The sequence below is a fragment of the Giraffa tippelskirchi genome, chromosome 2, assembly GCF_054371585.1.
Source record: "Giraffa tippelskirchi isolate mGirTip1 chromosome 2, T2T-mGirTip1v1.2.pri, whole genome shotgun sequence".
Taxonomy (NCBI): Eukaryota; Metazoa; Chordata; class Mammalia; order Artiodactyla; family Giraffidae; genus Giraffa; species Giraffa tippelskirchi.
In genome coordinates, this window is record NC_137276.1 from 32359843 (window position 1) to 32385134 (window position 25292).

The following is a 25292-nucleotide window of genomic DNA, read 5'->3' on the forward strand; positions in this document are numbered from 1 at the left end:
GAAGTGGTAATTGCAGAACAGGGCATTAGCACTACCGATTAGATATGTTTGTTAGTCACCCTATATCCCCCTAAAATAGCATCTATGTGGAAGAAATCTTCCATTATTATGAAGCAACCTTGTGAATACATTCTTCCCTTTATACCCAGAGTTTCAACTGGAACTAGGCAGCAGCCTGGTAAGTGTACATATGTTTGTGTTCAGGTGTGTGCCCATCTAATGCTGGTGAAATATATGTTCATGTGCACACATGTAGGTCTTATTTCTTCTGCATGAGAAGCTGCAAGTATTTCTTAAGGATTCTGTGAGCAAGTACAAGAGGTCAAGGAATGGGAAAAGGATAGTACAGACTCACTGCATGCTGTCTGGGCTTCACGAAGGTCTGCAGTGAAGGAAGTACACATGGCTCTGTCCCAAGTCAGGGGTTGCCCAAGAGTTAGCATCCAGTGTTCCTGGCTCCCAGAGGGGCCCTCTGTTCTTAGTGTGACTCTGACCTAGACCTCTCCTCTTCACTGGCAACATGCAGGGTGAGTGGGTGGGCTGAGGGTGTGTGTGTGGGGGGGTGAGGTCCACCATATTTAAACCCCTTGAACTTTAGAATAGGAATCAGGATGTGGCATTAGGTCTTTGTTTTGTCATCAACTTGCAGAGGGACCTCAGACAATTTATTCAGCTCTTCGGGTTCTTTCCTTGCCTGTACACAGGTTATTTCTCATATCCACTAGAGTTCTAACTACATGCCATAATCAGGCCATCATGATTACGAGCGCTCCTCACTGCCTGCACATCTCTGCTGCTGTCCACTTGGATATTTACAGTTAACTCATCTTTCCTCCATTTGTCTATCTATCCATCTGTCCATCAGCCATATTTACTATGTGCCAAATCCTATGGCAAGGCTCCCCAATGTCATCCTTCATGTCTATAATCTGGCATTTTGTTGCCCCTAATCTGCTGCCTGCAGGAACACTAGACTTCTGAGTTCATTAAGAATTCACTGTGAAAAGTGAATATGAAATGATTAGGTAAGTCATGGGATGCTCATATGACAAAATAACAAGTAGTTAGTTATAATATTTATGACACTGTACTTTATTATTTGATGAAAATGCAGAATAAAGAAGATGGTATACTCTGATTTCAGTGATGTGTGTATATATGTACATGAGCACAAGAGCTAGAAAGGAATAGGTGAAAATTAAATTAGTTACATTTATGAAGTGGTAGATGATTCCTTTATTTTTTAGTTTCTTTTGTTTTCATACTGAGGTTTGTGCATTTCTCCTGCTTGTAGGCAGGGGTTCATTCGGCAAACAGGGGGTCTGCTGGTTCAGGCACTATATGGGATTGGTGACACCTGCTCTCAGGGAGCTTCGTTCCAGTAGAAGGAGGCAGGGATGCACATGAATAAATTGCCTGGGAGGAGGAATAGCTCAGGTGAAGAGATTTTGAAGTTTTAATATACGCTAAACTCTATAGTTGGCACCTCTGTCATAGCAGGTCTATTTCTGTCTTGGTTATGTTAATAGAAGAAGCCCGGCGGGCCTTGGCACAAACAGATGAAATAGCTACTGTTTCAACTATTTCCAAGTTATACCAAAGATCAACAACACAGGGTTATTTATACTTTTGTCGGGGGATAAACCTGACTCCACAGTCCTTTTGGATTGATGAGTGGCCTGGCTGTCCCCACCACTGGTCTCAGCAGGGCCTGTGGCTGTCCACGCCCTGGGAGTTCATAGTCATTTTATTGGGAAAAATGGATGCCAGGTGAAAGTGAACTACTCAAACTAATAAAGTAGTCAGAAAAAAAATAGTGTTTGGAGAAACAACAGCTTGAAATGTTGAAATCAGGAGTCGCTCACCATCTGCTCTGTATACCGACAAGTAAAACGTGTTGGTCAAGCCAGAATGCCTAATTTTCAATAGCTTTGTATGTGACCTTGGTAGCTTTTATTATCTCTATATTGTATGTATATAATAGAGAATAATATATATATAATAGAGAACAATATATATATAAATAGAGAATAATATATATAATAGAGAATAGTATATATATATATATATATATATATATATATATACAGAGAGAGAGAATTATATACATATATGAAGAATTGGAAAGGGTGTGACTTTGTTGTCATTTATGGGGAGGATTTATGCGGGAATTGGGAATTATGACATCCTAAGATGTGTCAAGGGCCTCCACATTCACAACAGCTTTAGATTTAGTCTTTTGGACTTTTTCTCTAAATGAGTTACAAGACCGAGGGAAGAAGCTCTTCAGAATAAACTCTCTACTCGGCTCATTAGCAGAACACACTCTGGCAGTGTGCTACAAAAATACTTTCAATAAATTCTATATTTATCTTTTGAATAACATAATTACATTACCTCATACTACGTTAAAAATATCAGTATGGTGGATATAGATGTTTTAAATATACCACTGTTTTGTATTCCTGTTATTTTTCGAAGTCTTTTTTTTTTTTTTAACTCAATGGAGCTTCAAAAAAGTGAAGCATCTTAACTTCCTCTACCTCTGAGAAGCCCTGGCAGTGTTCAGGGAAAAGAGGAAGGTGTTGCCTTGTCCCATTAGCCAGGATGGATGCTGTCAGCAAATCAGAACAGAAAAAATGAAATACACATCGAGGCTGAACTGGCTTTCTTTTTCCAAGCTGCATTATTCCCTCGGTGCCCATTTCAGGCTTGATGTGCTTGTCTTTCTCCCCCTTCCAGATTGCAGGCTCTTTATCGCATCATAAAGTGAGCCCCAGAGATGTTAAGTGAGCCTCTCAAGGTCACCTGGGCAGTGAGCAGCTGCGCCAGGGGCTGGAGTCCAAGACTGTTGAGCCTGCTTTATATGATGGGCTGTCATCAGCTGTGCTATTTGGGGGAATTCCTGCTCAGAGTCAATGCTGCTTTTATCAGACCCAACACATCGCCAGGGGAACTGCTTCCTCTGTGTTGCCCAGACACAGGTGGAAAATGACAATGCATCCATTTGGTGCTTAATAAATGTGCTCATTCTCTTGAACATTATTTAACCTTATGTTTTCACAATAATGTTGACATAAATGAGCTTCAGATACGAGGCTCTAGTTTTTCTATTTGCTGGCTCAAAGACCACTGGCAACCTTTGTTCCCCCAAATCCATGTCTTGTTCATCTCTGAATCTCTCACTGTGGTTTAGTGAGAAGGTGATGAGCTTGCCCAAGAGCCTGGTCAAAGCCTAAGAGGTTGGCAGTGCACAGTGTCAGTGTCGGTGTGGCGATGCGAGGGAGCGGGCACACCCTCACCCTGCCGGCAAGTGTAAGTCGTTACAACCATTTTTGGAGGCTGGCTGTGAACATTTTGGGCTTCCTTGTTAGCTCAGTTGATAAAGAATCTGCCTGCAATGCAGGAGACCCTGGTTCAGTTCCTGGGGTGGGAAAATCCCCTGGAGAAGGGATAGGCTACCCACTCCAGTATTCTTGGGCTTCCCTTGTGGCTCAGCTGGTAAAAATCTGCCTGCAATGCGGGATACCTGGGTTTGATCCCTGGGTTGGGAAGATGCCCTGGAGAAGGGAAAGGCTACCCACTCCAGTATTCTGGCCTGGAGAAGTCCATGGACTGTATAATCCATGGGGTCCGAAAGAGTTGGACACGACTGAGCGACTTTCACTTTCACTTCACTGTGAACATTTTACGTGCACTTCCTCTGCGACATGAATCCTCCTTCTAGGCATCTGTTCTAGAGAAATGCTCTCTCCTTGTACAGAGGCGTGGACAAAGTGTTCACTGCCACTGGAAACAATTGGAGTGTCTGGCAGTGAAAGCTATGAAGTGTCCGTTCTTTGGGATGCTCTGAAGCAGTTTGATAAAATGAGGTGGATCCATATAGCTGACCTGGAGAGGTCTCCAAGGCATGCTGTTTAGTGACAAGAAGCAGGCTGCTCAGTAATTATGGGTGCTGGATGGATATAATCTCTTTCTCGTGAAGAACCAACCATATGTGTAAATATGGGAAAGGATTGAAAGGCTACACATGGAGTAGGATGACCATGTGATCATGGGTCCTGTGGTTGGCAGGGACAGTGGACTTTTTTGTAATGTGAATGTATTGTAGTTTACTTAACCACTCCCCCACTGATGAACACGAGAGGCTTCCAGTCTTTCTATTACAAACAATGCTGAGATCAATACTGTTGCACAGATACCTTTACCCACTTGTGCAGGCACAGATCTGTGAGATGTGCCAGAAACAGAGTTACTGGGTCAAAAGGCAACTGCATTGCTGACTAGATAGATATCAGGCAATCCCCCTCCATTGGAGTTCTACCATCTTGCATTCCCATCAGTAACATAAGAATGTGCCTTTTAAAAAAATCAAGGTGAAATTCAAGGACTATAAAATTAACCATTTTAATGAATACAATTTAGTGGTATTGAGGACAGTCACAATGTCCTGACTTTGTGTACCAAGTCTGAAAATGATTTACAATGAGAATGTGCTTATGTGCTTCTTGTTTAATTGAAAATGAAGAGAAAAATTAAAGAGTATAGGCTTATAAAAAAAAAAGAGGGACTTCCCTGGTTGTCCAGTGGCTAACACTCTGCTCCCCATGCCGGGGGCCGGGGTTCCATCTCTGGTCAGGGATCTAGATCCCACATGCCACAACAGAGACCTGGTGCAGTCAAATAATTAATTAATTAATTTTTAGGAAAAGAACATAGGCTTTCAAGTCAGACACCTCTAGGTCTGGATCCGGGGGCTGCACTTCACTGATGGTGTGACCCCAGGAAAATGATTGGGGCTTATTTTCCACGTGAGACTCAGTTCCCACATCTTCGAGATGGAGAAGAGAAAGCTTATACTGTGGGGCTGATGAGAGGATTAGATGCACTAACGTGGGAGAAGCTGGTTCATCACAGTAGTGACTGTTGGTTCCTATCTCTCTGGAACACCCTGGAGGCGGTGCCAACAGAGGCTCTGGCCTCAACAGCCTGAGTTCAAATCCTACCTCCCCACTTTCTCTGTGCATCTTGGGCAAGCGTCTTCACCTTCTGAGTTTCAGTTTCAACATGTAAAACGGAGTTAGTAGGGTGTGATGAGGACTAAGCGAGATAACAGGTATAAAGTACTTACATCTGTCCTGGCTACATGGTTAGTGCTCATTGAATGGGGATTGTTAGGGTTTTGCCAGCTCTGGGCATAATGCCTGATACCCAGTACCCAATGGGTGAGGGACTCCATGAAGCTGTAATGTTTGCTCCTCTCTCCTCTCTAACCCAGGGCCATCGGTGCCAACCCCCTGTACTGTGACTGTCACCTGCGCTGGTTGTCCGGCTGGGTGAAGACAGGCTACAAGGAACCGGGCATTGCTCGCTGCGCTGGGCCCCCGGACATGGAAGGCAAACTGCTCCTCACCACGCCTGCCAAGAAGTTTGAATGCCAAGGTGAGCCCAGGAGCGAGAGAGGGGATGGTGGGTACTGGGTTGCATCCCCCCACTTCCTGCTTCCCCCATCAACCCTGGCAGCGCCTTCCAGACACTTCTGTGTCCCTGTGGGGACTGGCTGGGTGGGGGACAGGTGGCAGGAATGAGGCCCCTGCTGCTTGTTAGCATGACTGCCCTCTCGTCCTGACATACAGCAAGCAAAAAAATAAAAAAGCCAGGCGGAAAATCTCAGGCCATAAGGGCTTTAATCCCTCCCTGGGGTTATGTAAGGAAAATAAAAATAGCAGCAGTGTTTCTGGAAGCTCCAAGCCTCCCAGCAGTACAGGCACTCAGGTCTCCCTTTGGTAGGAATTGTGCTCAGCAATTAGCTTAAACCCCTGAGCCACTGGACCCAGCTGCTACCCTCCTGACATCTCTAGAAATCCAGGGCCTGGTGTGATTGGAGGCGCCTCACCCTGGGCATTTGTAAACACGGGCTCGGGGATTGATTGATTGACTGAAGGGCAAGGGAACCCTGCCGAGCAGAAGGCAGTGGCCGAGTGGCTGCCCCAGGCTTGGTTTGTGTGCAGGGGTACAGCTGCAGAAGGGCACTGGAGGCCATGGGGCACATCTCCTGCCCTCCACAAGCTCACAGACCACCAGCGGAAATGAAACTGACAGGCAGAGGTTAATGAGGAAGCCTCGGGCCACCCTGTGTGCAGGATGCTATCACAGGAGCAACACTTCAGAGGGGTCCAGTCTGTGGCTTGGCTGGCGGCTGTTGGGAGCAGGCCAATTTATGTTGAAACATTTGCTCAGTATTTATTTAATGGGGTGGGACTGGTACTGGTGAGAGGTTTGTGTGTGTGTGTGTGTGTGTGTGTGTGTGTGTGTGTGTGTTTAAATTTAGCTGGGGGCTTCCCTGGTGGCTCAGTGGTAAAGAATCCGCCTGCGAATGTAGGAGACACAGGTTTGATCTTTGATCTGGGAAGATCCCACATGCCACGAAGCAGCTAAGCCCATGCACCACACTACTGAGCCTGTGCTCTAGAGCCACAACTACCGAGCCCACGTGCTGCAACTCCTGAAGCCTGCATGCCCTAGAGCCCTGCTCCACAACAAGAGAAGCCACTGCAGTGAGAAGCCTGCACACTGCAAGGAAGAGTAGCCCCCACTTGCCACAACAAGAGAAAAACCCATGCAGCAATGAAGACAAAACAGAGTCAAAAGTAAATAAATAATATATAAAAAGAAAGCTCCTTTAAAAATTTTTTTTTATTGGAATACAACATGCATAACAGAAAATTACACAGATAGTTAATGAAAGACTCAGTGAATTTTCACAAATTGAACTCATCCGGGTCAAGAAGCAACAGTTAGAACTGGACATGGAACAACAGACTGGTTCCAAATCAGGAAAGGAGTACGTCAAGGCTGTATACTGTCACCCTACTTATTTAACTTATATGCAGAGTACATCATGTGAAATGCCGGGCTGGATGTAGCACAAGCTGGAATTAAGATTGCTGGGAGAAATATCGATAACCTCAGATATGCAGATGATACTACTCTTACGGCAGAAAGTGAAGAAGAACTAAAGAGCCTCTTGATGAAAGTGAAAGAGGAGAGTAAAAAACTTGGCTTAAAACTCAACATTCAGAAAACTAAGATCATGGCATCCAGTCCAATCACTTCATGGCAAATAGATGGGGAAACAATGGAAACAGTGACAGACTTTATTTTTTTGGGCTCCAGAACCACTGCAGATGGTGACTGCAGCCATGAAATTAAAAGATGCTTGCTCCTTGGAAGAAAAGCTATGACCGGCCTAGATAGCATATTAAAAAGCAGAGGCATTACTTTACCTAAAAAGGTTCATCTAGTCAAGGCTATGGCTTTTCCAGTAGTCATGTATGGATGTGAGAGTTGGACTATAAAGAAAGCTGAGCACTGAAGAATTGATGCTTTTGGACTGTGGTGTTGGAGAAGACTCTTGAGAGTCTCTTGGTCAGCAAGGAGATCCAACCAGTCCATCCTAAAGAAAATCAGGCCTGAATATTCATTGGAAGGACTGATGCTGAAGCTGAAAGTCCAATCCTTTGGCCACCTGATGCAAAGAAGTGACTCGTTTGAAAAGACCCTGATGCTGGGAAAGATTGAAGGCGGAAGGAGAAGGGGATGACAGAGGGTGAGATGGTTGGATGGCATCATCGATGTGATGGACATGAGTTTGAGTAGGCTCTGGGAGTTGGTGATGGACAGGAAAGCCTGGCATGCTGCAGTCCATGGGGTTGCAAAGAGTCGGACACGACTGAGCAACTAAACTGGCTGACTGAGGTATCCAGATCAAGAAATAGAGCCCCACCTGTAACCCTTGAGGATTCCCCTGCAGTTATTACTAGAAAGTGTTTCTCTTTCTAGTCAAACTCATGCATTTTCAGTGGAACTGATGTTTCTTTACTTCTAGAAGGATTCTGAAATGGAGTGAGTGAGTGAGTGAAAGTTGCTCAGTCGTGTCCGACTCTTTGCGACCCCATTGACTATACCGTCCATGGGATTCTCCAGGCCAGAATACTGGAGTGGGTAGTTTTTCCCTTCTCCAGGGGATCTTACCAACTCAGGGATTGAACCCAGGTCTCCCGCATTGCAGGTGGATTCTTTACCAGCTGAGCCACAAGGGAAGCCCAAGAATACTAGAGTGGGTAGCCTATCCCTTCTCCAGGGGATCTTCCCAACCCAGGAATTGAACCAGGGTCTCCTGCACTGCAGGTGGATTCTTTACCAACTGAGCTATGAGGGAAGCCCCTCTGAAGTGGAAACCTAACTTAACTGGCTGGTCTTACTCTTTATTCTTGTGAGGTCGTTATACTCCTCATAGGGGGCCGCCCCAGGCAGTCTGGCTGCCGGCTCCTCACTCACCTTCAAATTCAAGGAAGGGCCACCAGTGAGTCCTGAAGGGGCTGGAGAAGGTCATGCCTGTGGCCAGAGAGGAGACAGGAAAGGGTCTTTCCCCATTCAGCCTTGGAGAGAAACAAGTTCTAGGCGATGGACATTTTTTCTCCTAAGCGTGGCCTCCTCTCAGAGCCGGATCTCTTCTCTGCTGGAGTGGCCACATTTGCTGTCCAGGCCAGCAAGTGACCGGGCTGAGGTGTTTGCTGTGGAAGCCTATGAGGGGATGGAGAAAACCTCAGCTGATTTCTATGATAGTGACCATGACATTCTCACACTGATACCCCTGCTCTGGCCACCACGTGGGAGCTCCTTACTATCCAACACCCGCCTGTGAAGCACTTTTTTGGGATTATCTCATTTAGTCCTTCCAGCCCCATGAGGCAGGGGCTGTTTTTAACTCTGTTTTTACAGAGGAGGGTCCGGAGACTGGAGAGGTGGATGTGAAGGGAGGGTGAGCGTGATCCAGAGGAAATATCGGGAGGGGAAAAAACCTTGGGGAGAGGGCTTCCACCGCGCGTCCCTGCGTGCTAGGATGCCGGGGTAGGGGCGTGGGGTTCTGCCCAGCCCTGTCCCCCCACCTCCCCACTGCACTAATGCTCCCCCTTGCCTTAGGTCCCCCCACCCTGGCTGTCCAGGCCAAGTGTGATCCCTGCTTGTCCAGCCCGTGCCAGAACCAGGGCATCTGCCGCAACGACCCCCTTGAGGCGTACAGGTGTGCCTGCCCCAGCGGCTATAAGGTGAGTGGGGGCTGAAGTAGGAGGCAGGGGGCCTGCTTGAGGGTGCCATACGGCAGGCTTGTAGCTTTCCTGCTGGTCACTCAGCCCATGGGGCCCAGGGAAGCTGGCTCAGAGCAGCAGCCCAAGTGAGTGTGTCATCCATGACCTGACATGTGGATGAGCAGACAAGTAACTCTTGGGCAGGCAGGCTGAGTCGCTGAGGGGACTGGCTGACCCTGCTGCCTCCTGGCCCCTGGGTCTCCCTGGGGTCACCCCCAATCACTGACTTCCTCCCCAGGGCCGAGACTGTGAGGTGTCCCTGGACAGCTGTTCCAGCAACCCCTGTGGAAATGGCGGGACCTGCCGCTCACAGGAGGGCGAGGATGCTGGCTTCACGTGAGTTGCTTGGGGTCCAGGGCTGGACCCTGGTGGGCAGAGTGTTGATGGGTCCGACCTCAGAGCCTTCTTCCTCCGAATGGGATGGCCCAGGGCCCTTGCACTCTGGGAGATGGGGGGACAGGCTCAGGGGGAGCAGTCATTCACTCCAGATCATAGCCAGAGGCCTCTGCACACACCATCCCCTCGCCCCCACAGGCCACGCCCCCGATGCCCACAGACAGTGGAAGCACAGAGGCTCTAGGGGCTGCCCAGGCCACCCAGCAGGCTGGGTCGGGGTTGGGCTTTGAGCTCCTGCTCCAGGCTTCTCCCTGCTCTTTCCAGGTGCCAGAAGAATCCTCCGATGGCACTGGGAACCGTCGCCTAGGGCGTATGCAGTGGCAGTGCCAAGAGGCAGTTTGGGGACGTTTTAAACTCCTATCGTTTCTATTAACCTCCAGTTGAAGCCAAACACCTGCTTGTTGGGCCAATGTTGTCTGAAGGGAGGGCCCTGAGCCAGCTCCTCAGGATCAAACCTCCACCTGAGCCCCTGGGAAGGGCTGGGGAAGCCTGCCCACAGGTGGGAGCAAGTCCTGGTCCCGCCCTCCGGGGTCTCCCCCACCAGCTCGTGGGTCACTCTGCTCACACTATGGGCACGGGTTCCCCACCGCTCAGTGAAGGGCCGGACCTCACTGAGGTCCTCCACAGCTCATCCTGCAAGTCTTCCCAGTGCTGACATCGCCACACGAGCCCCCCCCCGCTCACCCTGCTCCCCCAGAGCCTCTCAAGCCCCCCGTCTTCCCAGAGCTCTCCTGTACCCAGAGCTTTTCTGAGGAGCACACAGAATTTAGTTGCTGAAAATAAATTGCCAGCTGAGCAAACTAACTCTTCAGAAAGTGATGTCAAGTCTACTGGCAGAAATGGTCAACCTGTCTCTGCAAACCCAAATTACCAGATGTGAAAAAGAAAACACTAAATGACCTTGTGGCAGGTGTCGCCTTGGAAACAGCGTCCTTACAATAGGCTCTGACCTCCTCTGGGCCTGGCAGCAGCTCCATCAAAGCCCCCACCTCATTGGCTAGGCTACTGGGGGGCGTGTCTATGAAGGAGGGCGTGCAGCTGCGGGTAGCCGCTCACACTTGGCATTCCTACAGATTGGGGGGAGCTGTGGGAAGGGTTCTTTTGTTAGAAAGGGGTGCCTCCCTGAGTTACCTCTCAACCCTGAGACTTAACAAGAGTCTCCTCTGTTATCCACCCCCAGCCCTACCGGAGGAGACTTAGCTGAGATCCCCTTAGCCCGCTTCAGACTTCTCTGGTGTCCCCAGCAATCTCGCAGGGGGAATGAAATTCCAGGACACACCCTGCAACAGGCTTCACACCTTTTCGTTCACATACCTGCTCCCCCAAACAGATTTTTTTTTAAATTACAAACTGCTTCACGCATACTTAAGTGACAGCTTAAATTTTTCATGGTAAATTTAATTTTTCATTGCAAAGAAGGTCATTTCCAGGATATTGCACATATTATTAGCATTTAGAAATAAAGCTATCATTCTTTAAATCACTCTTTTCTCATTCTTCAGCGAAAAATCATTTTAAAATCACACGAAGGAGCTCCTCTTGAACAAGCTGCAACGTCTCATGTCATTTGCGTTTCTTCTCAAACTAGTATCTCTATTTTACTCCCCTCACCGCCACCCTCCCTGACTTTTTCTTCTACTGTAGTCTGTTTTCATGTTAGAGAGGCTTTTCTTGAGCACCCTGTCATACCTTCCTGCCCCAACATGGGTATACAAGTTTAAATGGAAAGATTTTTTACTTCTTTCTTGTCCCCATAAACCTCTGATGAAAATTTCTTTTGCATTATCATTACAATGATCAATAATATACAGTTGATCAGAACAGCATAACTATTTGCCAAAATTTGATTGATAATTATTACACATAAAAGTAACATTTTATTAGGCTGTATCTCTTCATGAGATAGATGGAGCTTTTGTGTGTGAGTGTGCGTCCTTTTCTTCTCTTAATTGGTTCCTATGTCCAGAAATGAATATTATGGAATATCAGAGGGCTTAGCTGCCAATCTATTCCTTTTTAAAATAAATATATAGCCCTCTCTCTCTTTCTCTCTCTCTCTCTCTCTCTCTCTCTCTATATATATATATATAGCTATAAATGCTGAGAATGTTTGTTCACATAAATAAACCAGTGGGATTAAGAGTTTTATTATAGCCATGTCTCTCAATTACTTGAAACCCTTCCAAGTTAATACATCAAAAACCCAGAGTGATCGGTCATCAAAAATTATTTTTAATGCTCTATCAGCTGATAGTTCCATGAAGTCTTCCTTCAATTACTTTTTAATGCACAGAACTGGAAACCTCTTGAATTGCAAAAGCATTTGTTGCTTCATTTTGGAAACTTCAATATTCCTTTTTTTTTTTGCCTGGGGGAGCTTTTTATTACTGTGTCCAAATCTACAGAGACTGGAGAATTTATTAATATGCAAGAAGCAGTACAAAATCAGACAAATTATTTGCATTTCTAGAATAAAAATATTGATAGTTTTGTGCTTCGGATTATTATGGACTGGGTGCATGTGCTAAGTCACTTCAATCATGTCTAACTCTTTGCGACCCCATGGACTGGAGCCTGCCAGGCTTCTTGGTCCATTGGATTCTCCAGGCATTAATACTGGAGTGGGTTGGAAACTTCAATATTCCTAATTGTCCCTTTATTTGGCACCAGAGGATCTTAGGCCCCAGGCATGGCCCATCTTGACTTCAGGCTGGGAGAGGTACCTGTGCACCTTTCTGGAGTTCTGGGGCAGGTCAGTTAAGGGAGGAGTTCGTGCAGAACTTGAAGATATGGAAATTAATTGCTCAGGGCTCTGTGACCTGCAGATCCTTTGGAAAACCACACTTGCCCCACGGGGGAGTGTACCCCAGTTTGAAAATGACTGATCTCCAGGACCTGACTCCTGCTTACCCCCCAGCCCTCTTCTCACCTCATCCCTGAAATATGTGCTCCTCGAGTCCTGAACTATATAGAGGAAACTGTAGGGTGGACCTCAGATATGCAGATGACACTACCCTTATGGCAGAAAGTGAAGAAGAATTAAAGAGCCTCTTGATGAAAGTGAAAGAGGAGAGTGGAAAAGTTGGCTTAAAGCTCAACATTCAGAAAACTAAGATCATGGCATCCTGTCCCATCACTTCATGGCAGATAGATGGGGAAACAGTGGAAACAGTGGCTGACTTTATTTTTCTCGGCTCCAAGATCACTGCAGATGGTGATTGCAGCCATGAAATTAAAAGACGCTTACTCCTTGGAAGGAAAGTTATGACCAACCTAGACAGCATATTAAAAAGCAGAGACATTACTTTGCCAACAAAGGTCCATCTAGTCAAGGCTATGGTTTTTCCAGTGGTCATGTATGAATGTGAAAGCTGGTCTATAAAGAAAGCTGAGCACCGAAGAATTGATGCTTTTGAACTGTGGTGTTGGAGAAGACTCTTGAGAGTCCCTTGGACTGCAAGGAGATCCAACCAGTCCATCCTAAAGGAGATCATTCCTGGGTGTTCATTGGAAGGACTGATGTTGAAGCTGAAAGTCCAATCCTTTGGCCACCTGATGTGAAGAGCTGACTCATTGGAAAAGACCCTGATGCTGGGAAAGATTGAGGGCAGGAGGAGAAGGGGATGACAGAGGATGAGATGACTGGATGGCATCACCGACTCAATGGACATGGGTTTGGGTGGACTCAGGGAATTGGTGATGGACAGGGAGGCCTGGCGTGCTACAGTTCATGGGATCGCAATGAGTCAGACACGACTGAGCAACTGAACTGAACTATAGGGTGGACTGTAAGGCTGTCTCTCCCCCAGGCTTTTGCCCCCACTGCCTTCCCTCTCCTTCCTGTTCTCCCCTGTCAGAGTCCTTAGTTAACTCACCACCTCCTCCAGGAAGCCTGCCCTGACCACTCCCCCCAGGAAGTAGCTAGGTGACCTCTGCTCCTTTGTCCATCTTCTCCAGCGTCAGTTTCGCACCATCCTGGTCCTCAGTCTCTCCTTTGGTCGCCAGTCTCCCTGTCGTCACCTCCACTAGACTGAGTGATCTTGTGAGCACAGGGCTGATCTTGGTCACCTCTAACCCTCAGCACCTAACAAGGGCCTGATCCAGAGTAGGGACCGAAACTCTGGGTTGATGCTCTTGACTACTGGCCACAGGCTTACACCAGTGCCTCAGGAAGGCTGCCACCCTGGCTGTGGGCCCATCCACCTCTCCCTGCTCCCCACAGGTGCTCCTGCCCCACTGGCTTTGAAGGACCGACCTGTGGGGTAGACACGGATGACTGTATGGAGCACTCCTGTGCCAATGGGGGCACCTGCGTAGACGGCGTGGGCAACTACACCTGCCAGTGCCCCCTGCAGTACTCAGGTAATCGTGGCAGGGTTCAAGGGTCTGTGGGGAGCTGAGGACCAGTGCCCTGAGGCCTGGTCCTGTGGGCAGAAGGCTGGGGCCCTGCCTCGGTGCCTGCAGGAGGTTTCTGCTGGGCTGGCCACCTGGTGGAGCACGGGGGTCAGCTTCTCTCCTGTTCCCCACATCTTTTCCCCAGGAACGGCCTGTGAGCTGTTGGTGGACTTCTGCGCTCCAGATTTGAACCCGTGTCAGCATGAGGCCCAGTGTGTGGGCACTCCCGATGGGCCCAGGTCAGTGTTGCCCATTTTTGGAGCCAGGGAAGGGCATGGGCCCCCACGTCACCTCCCCTCTGCCCTCCCCAGCCTGTTTCCTTACTTGTTAGGTGGGTTGGTTTCAGTTGTACAGTCTGCCAGGGACAGGGTGGTGGTATTTATGGTCCGACAGACCTGAGTTTACATCACGACCTGGAATGTGTGGCTTGACCACTCAGAGTCTCAGTTTTCTCATCTGCAAACTGGGTGCACCAGTAGCTTCCTCCTGGGGTGGTTGGAAGGATTAGATAAACAAATGCATGGAAAGCACTTACTTCCATGTCTGACATTTGAAAAGTACTCAATAAATAACTAGTCAAGGTCCACAATTTCTCATTGCCAATTTCAAAATACACAAAACTCTGAAAACCAAATGTCCATTTGATAGCAAAATTTGATCCAATCAATGTATTTGGTATTAAAAACTGACCTGCACTGATAGGAGGCTGCTTACAGTCACCATTCATCCCATGTAGAGGGAATATGTGTAGAGTTTGCAGTAGAATGTGAGCATGTTTAATTAAGGGGCCACCCCAGATTCAACTGGCATGTTTCATAATACAGAGTTATAGACATTGTATTGGGGCTTCCCTGGTGGCTCAGATGGTAAAGAGAAAAAAAAAAATCCGTCTGCAATGCAGGAGACCTGAGTTCAATTCCTGGGTCAGGAAGATCCCCTGGAGAAGGGAATGGCAACCCACTCCAGTGTTCTTGCCTGGAGAATTCCACGCACAGAGGAGCCTGGTAGGCTACAGTCCGTGGAGTCGCAAAGAGTCAGACACACTGAGCGACTAACACTAACGAGACATTGTATTACCATTCCCAAATTCAAAAAGTCCCAAATTTCAAAACCTGTCTGGCTTCAGGAGGGTTGGATAAGGGGTCCTTGAGTGTTGTCACCATCATTATTACTGGCCTATGTAGAAGTACTTGTCACCGGCAGACTGCAATGTGAAGATCATGGGTTTTTCAGATGTTTTGCAAGCAGGTCTCAATTTTGGGACCCTGTTCACCTGTCAAGGCAGCACAGTGGTAGGGCTTCTTTAAGTCTGTGGTTGAAGGACCCAACCCCTCCCACTTGGGCCAAGGCAGAGGGTGGAGTTCCCCAGGGACTTAGCCAAGTAGGAGCTGCCAGAGCCTCATGGGTAGGAAGCAAGAGCTGGGGGACACTGAGGCCCAGATCTTAGATCAAGGGGCTGCACAGGAGCCTCCATTCAGATAGTGGACAGATGCTGCACTCGTGGCTGAGCCACCGGGTGGGCTTGGCAGAGCAGACCAAAAAGCAGTGGCAGAGCAAGTGGCATGCCTGCTCCTCAGAGAGACTGGACCTCGGAGGGTGGGCTGAAGCAGCACTGCACATTGTCAGTTAGATACTGCTGAGATAGTCCTTCACGACACAGAGACGGAGCGATCAGTGGGTGTCTAGTGCATATTTACTTAACCTTCTGTCTTGGAGGAAGGTGGGAACTGCTGTGCCTGGCGTTGTACCTGGAACCTAGCAAGTATTCAGTATGCATTCATTCATTGAATGAATGGATAAGTGAAACATCAATGAATGAGTTGGTTGGGTGCATAGCTACTGTCACACTTTTCAGACTGCAGCTCAAGACCCACCCAGTAATAGACTATGATAAGTTGGGTGGACCAAAATTAACCTAAAAAAAAATATAGAAAATATCAGAGAGCATCATACCCTTTTATATAGTAAGGATTGTATTGTGGCATAAAACTGGTTTCAGAGGAGTGTGTGTGTGTTTACTGGGTAAAAGGTATTTCTTACTGCTTGAAAAACACTGGAAATGAGTTTTTAAAAAATCACACAGGCGCACTTACTTGCCAGGTTGTGTAGTTGAGCTGTGGAGTCTGTAGTTTGGAAGGGTTTCTGGCAAGGGTTCCTTACTGGTGGCTTCCTGGAGGAGGTGAGCTATTGGCCTGGCTGGATTGAGGCAGGGAGAGAGAGGAGGGTATTCCAGAATCAACAGGCGTGAAGGCAGAGAAGTGTAGCAGGGTGCGGATTGCTGCCCATGGAGACAGGTCTGACCATGGAGTGGCTTGTTACGGGGAAAGCATGGGGAGCGTCAGGCAAGGTCGTGTTTGAACAGGGTGGAGGGCATACTCTCTATTTGATAGGCAAATAGTTGGCACACGTGGATTGACTCAGGAGAGCAGTGGGCCACAGTGTGGGCTGGGAAGCTGGGAACTGGCCTGGAGCCAAAAGGTCACGGGGAGGCGAGCACTAGCCCGACTGAGGCCTGGGAGGCTGGGGAAGGGGGATGGATGAGCTGTATGTGACTCAGAGCCGTGCCCTGGGGGGCGGGTGGCAGGCTGCTGGGCAGGTTGAGAAGGGGCTGAAGGTTGACCTTGGATGTACTGTTGGTGCTGAGGGTGGGTCCTCCACAAGCATCTATCTCCTCCAGCCACGGGGTGTCCATTCTCCCAGCCCAGAGCACCCTCATCCTGCCTGCAGCCCACACAAGCTCTTGTCCTGTACTAGTAAAGGGTCTCATGACGGATGGGGGCATCTTGACATCTAGGGCTCTGTGTGACCTCCTGAGGGACCCCACAGACCCACAGGACCGTGAGGTTCTCTGTCATGTGTACAGCCCCAGGGTCCCACAAACTCCTGGCTGAGCTCTGGGCTGCGTGTGGGGCTGATGTCCATCACCTGTGCCTGCCCCAGGTGTGAGTGTGCACCAGGTTACACAGGTGACAACTGCACTGAGAACCAGGATGACTGCAGGGACCACCGCTGCCAGAATGGGGCCCAGTGTGTGGACGAAGTCAATGGCTACTCCTGCCTCTGTACTCAGGGCTACAGGTGAGCGGCCCCTGGAGGCACCAAGAGTCACTGACTCCTCCTAGCTGTCAGCTCAGGGGCTGGCAGGAGCCCCAAGGCATGACTAGCAGGAGTGAGTAAGGGCAGAGCCTGGGAGCGTTAACTGTCGCTATGCCAGTCACCATCGGTGTGGCCTGGGGAGAGTTACTCAGTGGCTCAGAACACAGGCAGAGAGTGCCTGCCCTGATTGGTGGAGGGACCAGGAGGTGGGTACAGATGACCAGGCAGTGCTCCATCACTTACCTGCCCAGTGAATCCCTGAAGACATGCCCTGCATTAAAAGTCACTTACTTTTGCATCTTGGACTCTCTGGGAGGTTAGGAGGGAAGGGCACCTGCCTTCCTTCTGGTCACCCACCTCCCATGTTCTGCTTGTATCTTCTTTTAAAAAGCAGTTTTATTGAGATATAACTTATATACCATATAATTCACCTAGTTAAAGTATAGAATTCAGTGGATTTTTTGTATAATCTCAGAGTTAGGCATCCACTGCCACAATCAATTTTAGAAGATTTTCATTACCCCCAAAGAAACTCCACACTTATCTGTTACCACAACCATCCTCCATCTCACCTTTAGGCAACCACCAACCTACTAATGTCTGTGTCCATAGATTTGTTCATTCTGAATATTTCCTATAAATAGAATCACACAATCTTTGGTCCTTTGTGATTGGCTTTCACTTAGCATCATGTTTTAGAGGTTCTCCATGTGGAAGCATATATCAGAATGTCATTCCTTTTTATGGCTGAATAAGATTCCATTGTATAGATATACCACATTTGTTTATCCATTCATTGTTGATAGACATTTGAGTTGTTTCTACTTTTTTTTTTTGCTATTGTGCATATTTGATGCTACAGAGTCTTATCTCTTTTGTTTGTGTCTTAAGTCTCAGTTTTCTTTTCTGCAAAGTGGATATAGTAAAACCTGCTACCAAAGTTTGCTAATATGAGCACTGAGTGCTTCTTAAAGCTAATGTGCACAGAATTCTCCTGGGATCTTGTTAAAAACCAGATTCAATAGGCTTTCCATCCCTGACAAGTGCTCAGGTGATGTTGATGCTGCTGGTCCAGGGACCACACTTGTTTCTCACCTCATTTCTCAGCATCCTTCTGGCTCTTAGTTCTCACAGGGAGTGTTTCATTACGAGCATCTTCCATTGCTTTAAGGAGAAGGCAATGGCAACCCACTCCAGTACTTTTGCCTGGAGAATCCCATGGACGGAGGAGCCTGGTGGGCTGCAGTCCGTGGGGTCGCGAAGAGTCGGCCATGACTGAACGACTTCACTTTCACTTTTCCCTTTCATGCACTGGAGAAGGAAATGGCAACCCACTCCAGTGTTCTTGCCTGGAGAATCCCAGGGATGGGGGAGCCTGGTGGGCTGCCGCCTATGGGGTCGCACAGAGTTGGACACAACTGACTTGACTTAGCAGCCATTGCTTTAAAGCAAGTGTCCCAAGATGTTTAGTGAGTTTCTCTCCAGCACTGTGGGAAAGGAAGATGCCCCTTTGCTCCTGCCCTCTCTGACCCGAGTCCTTTCCCTCTCAGTGGTCAGCTCTGTGAGACCCCTCCTAGACCACCTGCCCCCAGGAGCCCTTGTGAAGGGACTGAGTGCCAGAACGGGGCCAGCTGTGTGGACCAGGGCAATGGGCCTGTGTGCCAATGCCTCCCGGGCTTTGGCGGCCCTGAATGTGAGAAGCTGCTCAGTGTTAACTTCGTGGATCGGGACACCTACCTGCAGTTCACGGACCTGCAGAACTGGCCGCGGGCCAACATCACGCTGCAGGTGCGTGCCCAGGGCACCCGGTCATAGAGGGTGGTCAGAGAGCAACAGGGGACCCTGGTCTCAGGTCAGAGCATCATCAGGACAGTGGGGAGGACTCTGTTAGCCAACATTCTTTGGATGTGGTTATCAAGATCTCAGCTCGAACTAGTTTAAGCACAGTTGGAAAGGTTATTGGGTCACAAAACCAGCCTTAGAGAAGGGCAGGGGTGGAGGTGGTCTCATAGGTGACTGGATCCAGAAAATCAAACTTACCAGGATCCCCTCCCACCATCTCTTGTCTCAATGACTCCTCAGCTTCAGCTACAGACTGGCTTTCTCCATGTGGCTGGAATACGGCCACAGCTAGCCCTGTGTTCCCTTATTTTGCCATTCCATGTCTTAAATTCCACTCAGAACATCATTATGTTGAGGGAAAGAAAAGCAAGTCCCACTTCCACAGCACTGTTTGCTAAACATTTCTTGGGGGAGGGAGAGTATTGCATATCACGTGATAAAAAAATTAAACCCCTCTTTAGTCATCTCTTTCCCCTAAATTCCATTCCCTGTCCCTACTGCCACGCTACAGTCCATGGTGTTGCAGAGTCGGACACGACTGAGCGACTAAACATACACACACATCCCAACCTCCACATCTTTCTTCTCTTTTGTTTGTCCTCTTCTCTTTCCTTTTCTCAGAACCTTTCAGCCTCTCAAACATGCTCACTCTGCTCTCCATCCCCTGATCACCTCTCCAAAATCCTGTCCACTCACGTTGTCCACATGCAAGACCACAGCTAACTTAACTGCTCAACAAAATAAAGCTCATGGAAACCCTGCCCAGCCGTTGCCTCAGGCACATCCTCGGAGAGGCTTGGTTTAGCCTGCTCTCCCTCTGCTGGCTCTCCCCTGCCAACTCTAGTTGGACCACAGTCAGCAACCTCAGGGAAGATCTCTGATTGGCCTGTCTCAAGCTACCCATACCTGGACCAATCACTGAGTCCAGGGGGCACAGGGTACTATGATTGGACCAGACTGGCCCATGTGTCAGCTCTACAGACCAGGGGGTCAGCATCTTTCCCAGAAGAGGGACAGAATAGGAAAAAACCATCATGGCTCCTACAGCATCATCACAGCAGAATCTCTCTCCCAAGGCACAACTCCAGCTTTGGCTTGTGTGGCTCCAGTGACGAGTGCTTGCTTCTACGGTTATTCTAGCTATTTGAGAGTCTTTCTGAATTTGTCCTCTCTATAGGCTCCATCCTGGTCCCAAGGCAGCTTCCTGAGGCACACAGAACAGGATACCCCACAGCTACTCTAACAGTTCTCTCTGGGCAGGTGGTCCCAAGCTCTTATATACCCCCAGCACAGAGTTTCCAGGCCTTAGCTGGCCCATCTGTCCTCCCCTGCCTGGCCATGGCCGGACTGGTAGTGGATGGGATTCTAGTGGGGTTGGCGGGGGGGGAAGTGGGAGAGAGGACTACCAGCCTGGGTCAGCACCCACTGAAGGCTATGCCACTCACATAGGCAGGGAAGGACAGTTCTGCACGCATTTCTCTTTTAATGGTGGGTCCTCCTTCTGCCCCACCCGCCAGCCTGTGCTGCTGCTGCGTGGGGTGGGGTGGGAGAGAAAGTGCCATTGCCATAGGTCTCCACGGCAGAAGACAATGGGATCCTGCTGTACAATGGGGACAACGATCACATTGCAGTGGAGCTCTACCAGGGCCACGTGCGTGTCAGTTATGACCCGGGCAGCTACCCCAGCTCCGCCATCTACAGGTAGTGCTTTCTCCTGCCCACCAGCTGCCCTCAAGGGCTGGGGAGGTGGGGGGGGGTGCTGCCACAGAGAAGTCTTCTGGGCCAAGAGCAGGTGGTTATCAGGACCCCCAGAGACCTGGGCTGCCCAAGTGGAAATGGCATTCAAACCACTGAGTCCAGTCCCACACTGGGTCTGAGGATCTGGGGCCTGAGCTGTGGTGCCAAGCTTCCCCATCCCACCACCACCTCACCGGGGGCTCCATAGTGAGGAGGGGAGGCTGATTAATTGGAAACCCCTGCCCCAAACTCCTCAGCTTTCCCAAGAGAGTCCCCTGAAGGGGAACAGGAGGGACCAGGTCAGAGGCCATCGAGTTTCCACAGTCCTTTCTCTTGGAGATTTGGTTTCTTGGGAAGCAGGTGCTGGACCAGTGGCCTTTCTGGGGAAGTGCCTGGGCAGGGATGGGTCAAACTGAAGCCCATTCCCTGGGGTGGGGGCACCTTGTCTTCTTCCAGCACTGAGACGATCAATGATGGGCAGTTCCACACAGTTGAGCTGGTCACCTTTGACCAGATGGTGAATCTCTCCATCGATGGCGGCAGCCCCATGACCATGGACAACTTCGGCAAACACTACACACTAAACAGCGACGCCCCCCTCTATGTGGGAGGTGAGGACCTGGCCTGGGTGGAGCTGCAGCCGGCTCTCCCCGGGCCTCTCCATTGTGTGGTGGTTATTCCAGGTGGGGCCTCTCTTGCCCTCTGGCCTGAGGCTTGCCAGGATCAGGACTGTCCTGCGGGGGACATTCCATGGTGGCAGTGGGAGTGGGGAGGTCCTAGTGAATGGCCAAGCTGCTGGTGGATTGTCCTCCTTGCCTGGAGCCCACGCTGCTCGCTGCCCAGCCCAGACTGACCAAGAAGGATGGAAATGTGGGTTGGACCTGAAGCCTAGCCTGGGAGGGGGCTTGTTATTTCCCAGCCACATTTTGCATGGTAGCCACCTTTCCTCTTGGCTTTAGGCCAGAAGAGGGCTTGTCGGTCGTTCAGGGTCCATTCTCGGGGCCCTTGGGAGTCCCATGCATAGACTCTTTGCATCAGCTAGGGATCTCCCAACGGGGCTTACAGGCTTCGCGGGTAGATGACCCCACCCAGCACCTGAGAACATTTCTAGGTCTAGATGAGACAGGTTTCTAGCTGCAGCGGGGCTATCTCAGTGCCATGGAGGGCCTTGCTGAGACTCTGGACGGGTATGAGGGATGGGGTCTTGGATGCTAAACCCAGCTCTGCTGTTTACTAGTCGTACAATTTCACTGAGCACGGAAATCGAAGGGGTTTCAGCAGCTCTGAAGCAGAGGCTTGCTGTGAAGTGATGCCCACGAAAGAGGGTGACAAAGTGCTGTACACATGAGTTCGGGGCCCAAGTCCTTCACTGCTGGGAGGTAAACGCTGAGCTTCTGGGCAGGAGCCTTGGGTGAGGGTGGCCAGGTTCAGGCACCCAGAGCATCTCTTGTCAGCTGATCACAAGGAAAAGAGCTTTTCCATTTCTCCTGGGAAGGGAGTCTGGCCCCTCTAAGGTGGCAAAAGAAACATTGGCTCTGAGTTGCAGATACTGGGGGACAGATGCTGAGGGCACTAGGGAACACTGTAGAGATGCCCAGCAGACCTCAGAGTGGGGTGCCTAGCAGGATCTAAGCCCAGCTCAGCCAAGCTCTGACCCCTCCCCTCCATCCCAGGGATGCCGGTGGATGTGAATTCGGCTGCCTTTCGCCTGTGGCAGATCCTCAATGGCACCAGCTTCCATGGCTGTATCCGAAACCTGTACATCAACAACGAGTTGCAGGACTTCACCAAGACACGGATGAAGCCAGGCGTGGTGCCAGGCTGCGAGCCCTGCCGGAAACTCTACTGCCTGCACGGCATCTGTCAGCCCAATGCCACCCCGGGGCCCGTGTGCCACTGCGAGGCCGGCTGGGGGGGCCTGCACTGTGACCAGCCAGCCAACGGCCCCTGCCATGGCCACAAGTGAGCCCTGCCCACCTGTGGGTTCCCTTCCCTCCCCTGAAAGTTCCACTTCCCCGTGGTGAGGAAGTGTTAGTCACTCACTTGTGTCTGACTTTTTGCGACCCCATGGACTGGGACCCGCCAGGCTCCTCTGTCCATGGAATTCTCCAGGCAAGAACACTGGAGTGGGTTGCCATTCCCTTCTCCAGGGGATCTTCCTGAGCCAGGGATCGAACCCAGGTCTCCTGCATTGCAGGCAGATTCTTTACTGTCTGAGCCACCAGGGAAGCCCCCATGGTAAGGAAAGGCTATACATTTAAACCCCCAGATTGGAACATGTAGCCTAACACAGCGTTTTATTAATTTTTCTTGGTTTTCAGTTTTTATTAACAGGCAAAAGACTCTAGGGACAAACAAAGAAGGACATTTTGCTCCCTTTGTTTCAGTTTTGGGAACAGAATAACATCCCAGGAAGCCCAGGGCTGCAGGGCTGGCGGGGGCAGGGGGGGGGTGCGGGGAGGGCTCCCCTCGAGTGGGCTTGGATTGGCTCCGGCCTGTCCTCACAGTGCCTCTTCTCTGTCCCTCCAGGTGTGTCCACGGGAAGTGCGTGCCTCTGGATGCTCTTTCCTACAGCTGCCAGTGCCAGGATGGGTACTCAGGTGCCCTGTGCAACCAGGCTGGGGCACCTGCAGACCCCTGTGGGGGCCTGCGGTGCCTGCATGGCCACTGCCAGGCCTCAGCCACCAAGGGGGCACACTGTGTGTGTGACCCCGGCTTTTCGGGCGAGCTGTGTGAGCAAGGTCAGGGGCCCCCCTCCTGACATGCCCTCTCCAGGGTCCCTCCCCACAGCTGGCTTTAGCGACTTGACTTTTCTTTTTCCCAACGTCAGTGGCCCCTCTGTGCCCCTCTCCCCTCCTTGGGGTCAGTAGTGCCCCCAGCTTTCTGGGCTCTGAGCCCCACCCCCAGACCAATGCTCTGTCTCTCCCTGGCCCAGCTTGCTTTGCAGCCCCTTTATCTGGGCTCAGTGCCCCTTCTGGCTGGGGTCTCTCCTTACAGAAGAGACCACCAGGGTAATAGCATCTTAGCCCATCACCTTGGGACCTGGAGAGCAGCAGGAGGTCTGAGAGTTGGGGACTCCTTCCTAGGCCCTTCTGGCCCACGTGACCAAGATGGTCAAAGGGGCTTCCACTGAAGGGGTTAGGGAGGAGCCTGAGAAATCCAGAACTCAGGCGCCTTCAGGTCCCCTAGGCCAGACCCTCTGGCTCCAATTCCGTCTCTGACATCATTGCCTCCCAGGCTTCCAGCCACTTCTTGAGCCCACCTTACTGGCGCAGCCCAATCTGTCCTGGAGGTCATTGGCTGCTAGAAAATTATTCCTTTCTGCTGACCTCACTGTAGGCCCAGGAGGAGGCCTGTGCATGTGCATGCCGGGTAGGGAGGATGTGGGCATGGAGCTGGGGTCTGAGAGCTAGAGGGCCATGTCCAAGGATGCTGTCCCAGACTCCTGCTCGTTTTTCCTCCTCCTCTTCCTCCCGCCTCCCCAGGGCAGCGCTGACCCTCGGGTGTGCCCTGAGGCTTTCTCTTGGTGTCTGTCCCATCCAGAGTCCGAATGCCGGGGGGACCCTGTCCGGGACTTTCACCAGGTCCAGAGGGGCTATGCCATCTGCCGGACCACGCGCCCGCTGTCGTGGGTGGAGTGCCGGGGCTCATGTCCGGGCCAGGGCTGCTGCCAGGGCCTGCGGCTGAAGCGGAGAAAGTTCACCTTTGAGTGCAGCGACGGGACCTCTTTTGCCGAGGAGGTGGAGAAGCCCACCAAGTGTGGCTGTGCCCTCTGCGCGTAGCGCCTTGAGTGCACGGGGAGGGGAGAGGGCGGGAGAGGGGGCGCGGCCGCAGCAGAGACCGAGTGGCCGGCATCTGGGCCGGGGTGCTGGCCATCACCACGGAGACGCCTAGGCCCCCCGCCTTCCGGTGGCGGGTCGGGCCAGAACCACCTTTCTAAAGGCGAGGGCGCGGGGGCGGGGCGGGTGGGCGTGGCCCGGGCTGCAGTCCGCCCTCTCCGGAAGTGCCTTGCACAAATAGGCGCTTAATAAATATTTGTTGAATGAATGTGTGCGTGAGGTCAGGCCAAGAAGTGCAGAATGGTGACACCTCCTCTTTGCTTGCTTCCTGGGTCTCAGGAAGGGACTGCCCCTTCCCAAACCAGACGTCCCATCTCGCCTGTGGCCCGGCAGGCCCCAGAAGCCTCCTTGCCCCCTGCAGATAATCTTGAAGTACTCCCAACCTCCCCTGGGGCAGCCGGCCTGGCTCTTGGCTTTTGCTGCGCGTCTGCCGGTGGTAGGCCGGGCTGCGAAGGGGAAGAGCGCCCTCCTGCTGGCCAGGACGGGACCAACCCCTGCCCCCCGGGGCTGAATGGAAGCCACTGCTTGCTTGGGAACGGGCCTGAGAGTGGTGGTACATCTTAGGACCAGACCTCTGAATCCTAAAGTTATGGGATGACTTAATTTCAAGGAGGGTGCTCCTGTGGAGGAAAATGACGGCTGGGATGGCTTAGGGTGGGGACCCCACCAAAGAGGACAGAGGGGTTCTTGGTTCCAGCTGAATAAACATCACCACCTCCAGACATTAGCCACCAAGGAGGCATTGGTCCTGGGCTTCCCCAGCCACAAGCCAGCCATCAGCTGCTGGCTAGCCCTTGGCAGGGGTCCTTGGGGGTGTAGGGGGATTGGGCCAGGCTGC

General features: G+C 50.7%; 1 protein-coding gene and 1 long non-coding RNA gene across 6 annotated transcripts in view; one reads left to right on the forward strand and one right to left on the reverse strand.

Annotated features, from left to right (window-relative positions):
- The window catches only part of SLIT1 (slit guidance ligand 1), a 178784-nt gene extending 154122 nt beyond the window's left edge, over positions 1 to 24662 (forward strand). For all 5 annotated transcript variants that reach the window (XM_081550601.1, XM_081550609.1, XM_081550594.1 and 2 more), the window contains 12 exons: positions 5279 to 5442; positions 8986 to 9110; positions 9388 to 9485; positions 13768 to 13907; positions 14086 to 14179; positions 16881 to 17018; positions 18587 to 18824; positions 20449 to 20579; positions 21072 to 21226; positions 22289 to 22577; positions 23145 to 23356; positions 24159 to 24662. In XM_081550601.1, coding sequence (XP_081406727.1) covers positions 5279 to 5442; positions 8986 to 9110; positions 9388 to 9485; positions 13768 to 13907; positions 14086 to 14179; positions 16881 to 17018; positions 18587 to 18824; positions 20449 to 20579; positions 21072 to 21226; positions 22289 to 22577; positions 23145 to 23356; positions 24159 to 24397 — 2023 coding nt within the window. In that variant the 3' untranslated portion in view covers positions 24398 to 24662. The remainder of the gene's footprint in view (positions 1 to 5278; positions 5443 to 8985; positions 9111 to 9387; positions 9486 to 13767; positions 13908 to 14085; positions 14180 to 16880; positions 17019 to 18586; positions 18825 to 20448; positions 20580 to 21071; positions 21227 to 22288; positions 22578 to 23144; positions 23357 to 24158) is intronic.
- LOC145529868 (uncharacterized) lies at positions 1213 to 10453 on the reverse strand. The gene is made up of 4 exons (XR_014071389.1): positions 10351 to 10453; positions 9461 to 9590; positions 8341 to 8586; positions 1213 to 1416 (listed from the first exon to the last, which is right to left on the reverse strand). It is a non-coding gene; the product is annotated as an uncharacterized LOC145529868 (long non-coding RNA).
- Positions 24663 to 25292: the final 630 nt, after the last annotated feature.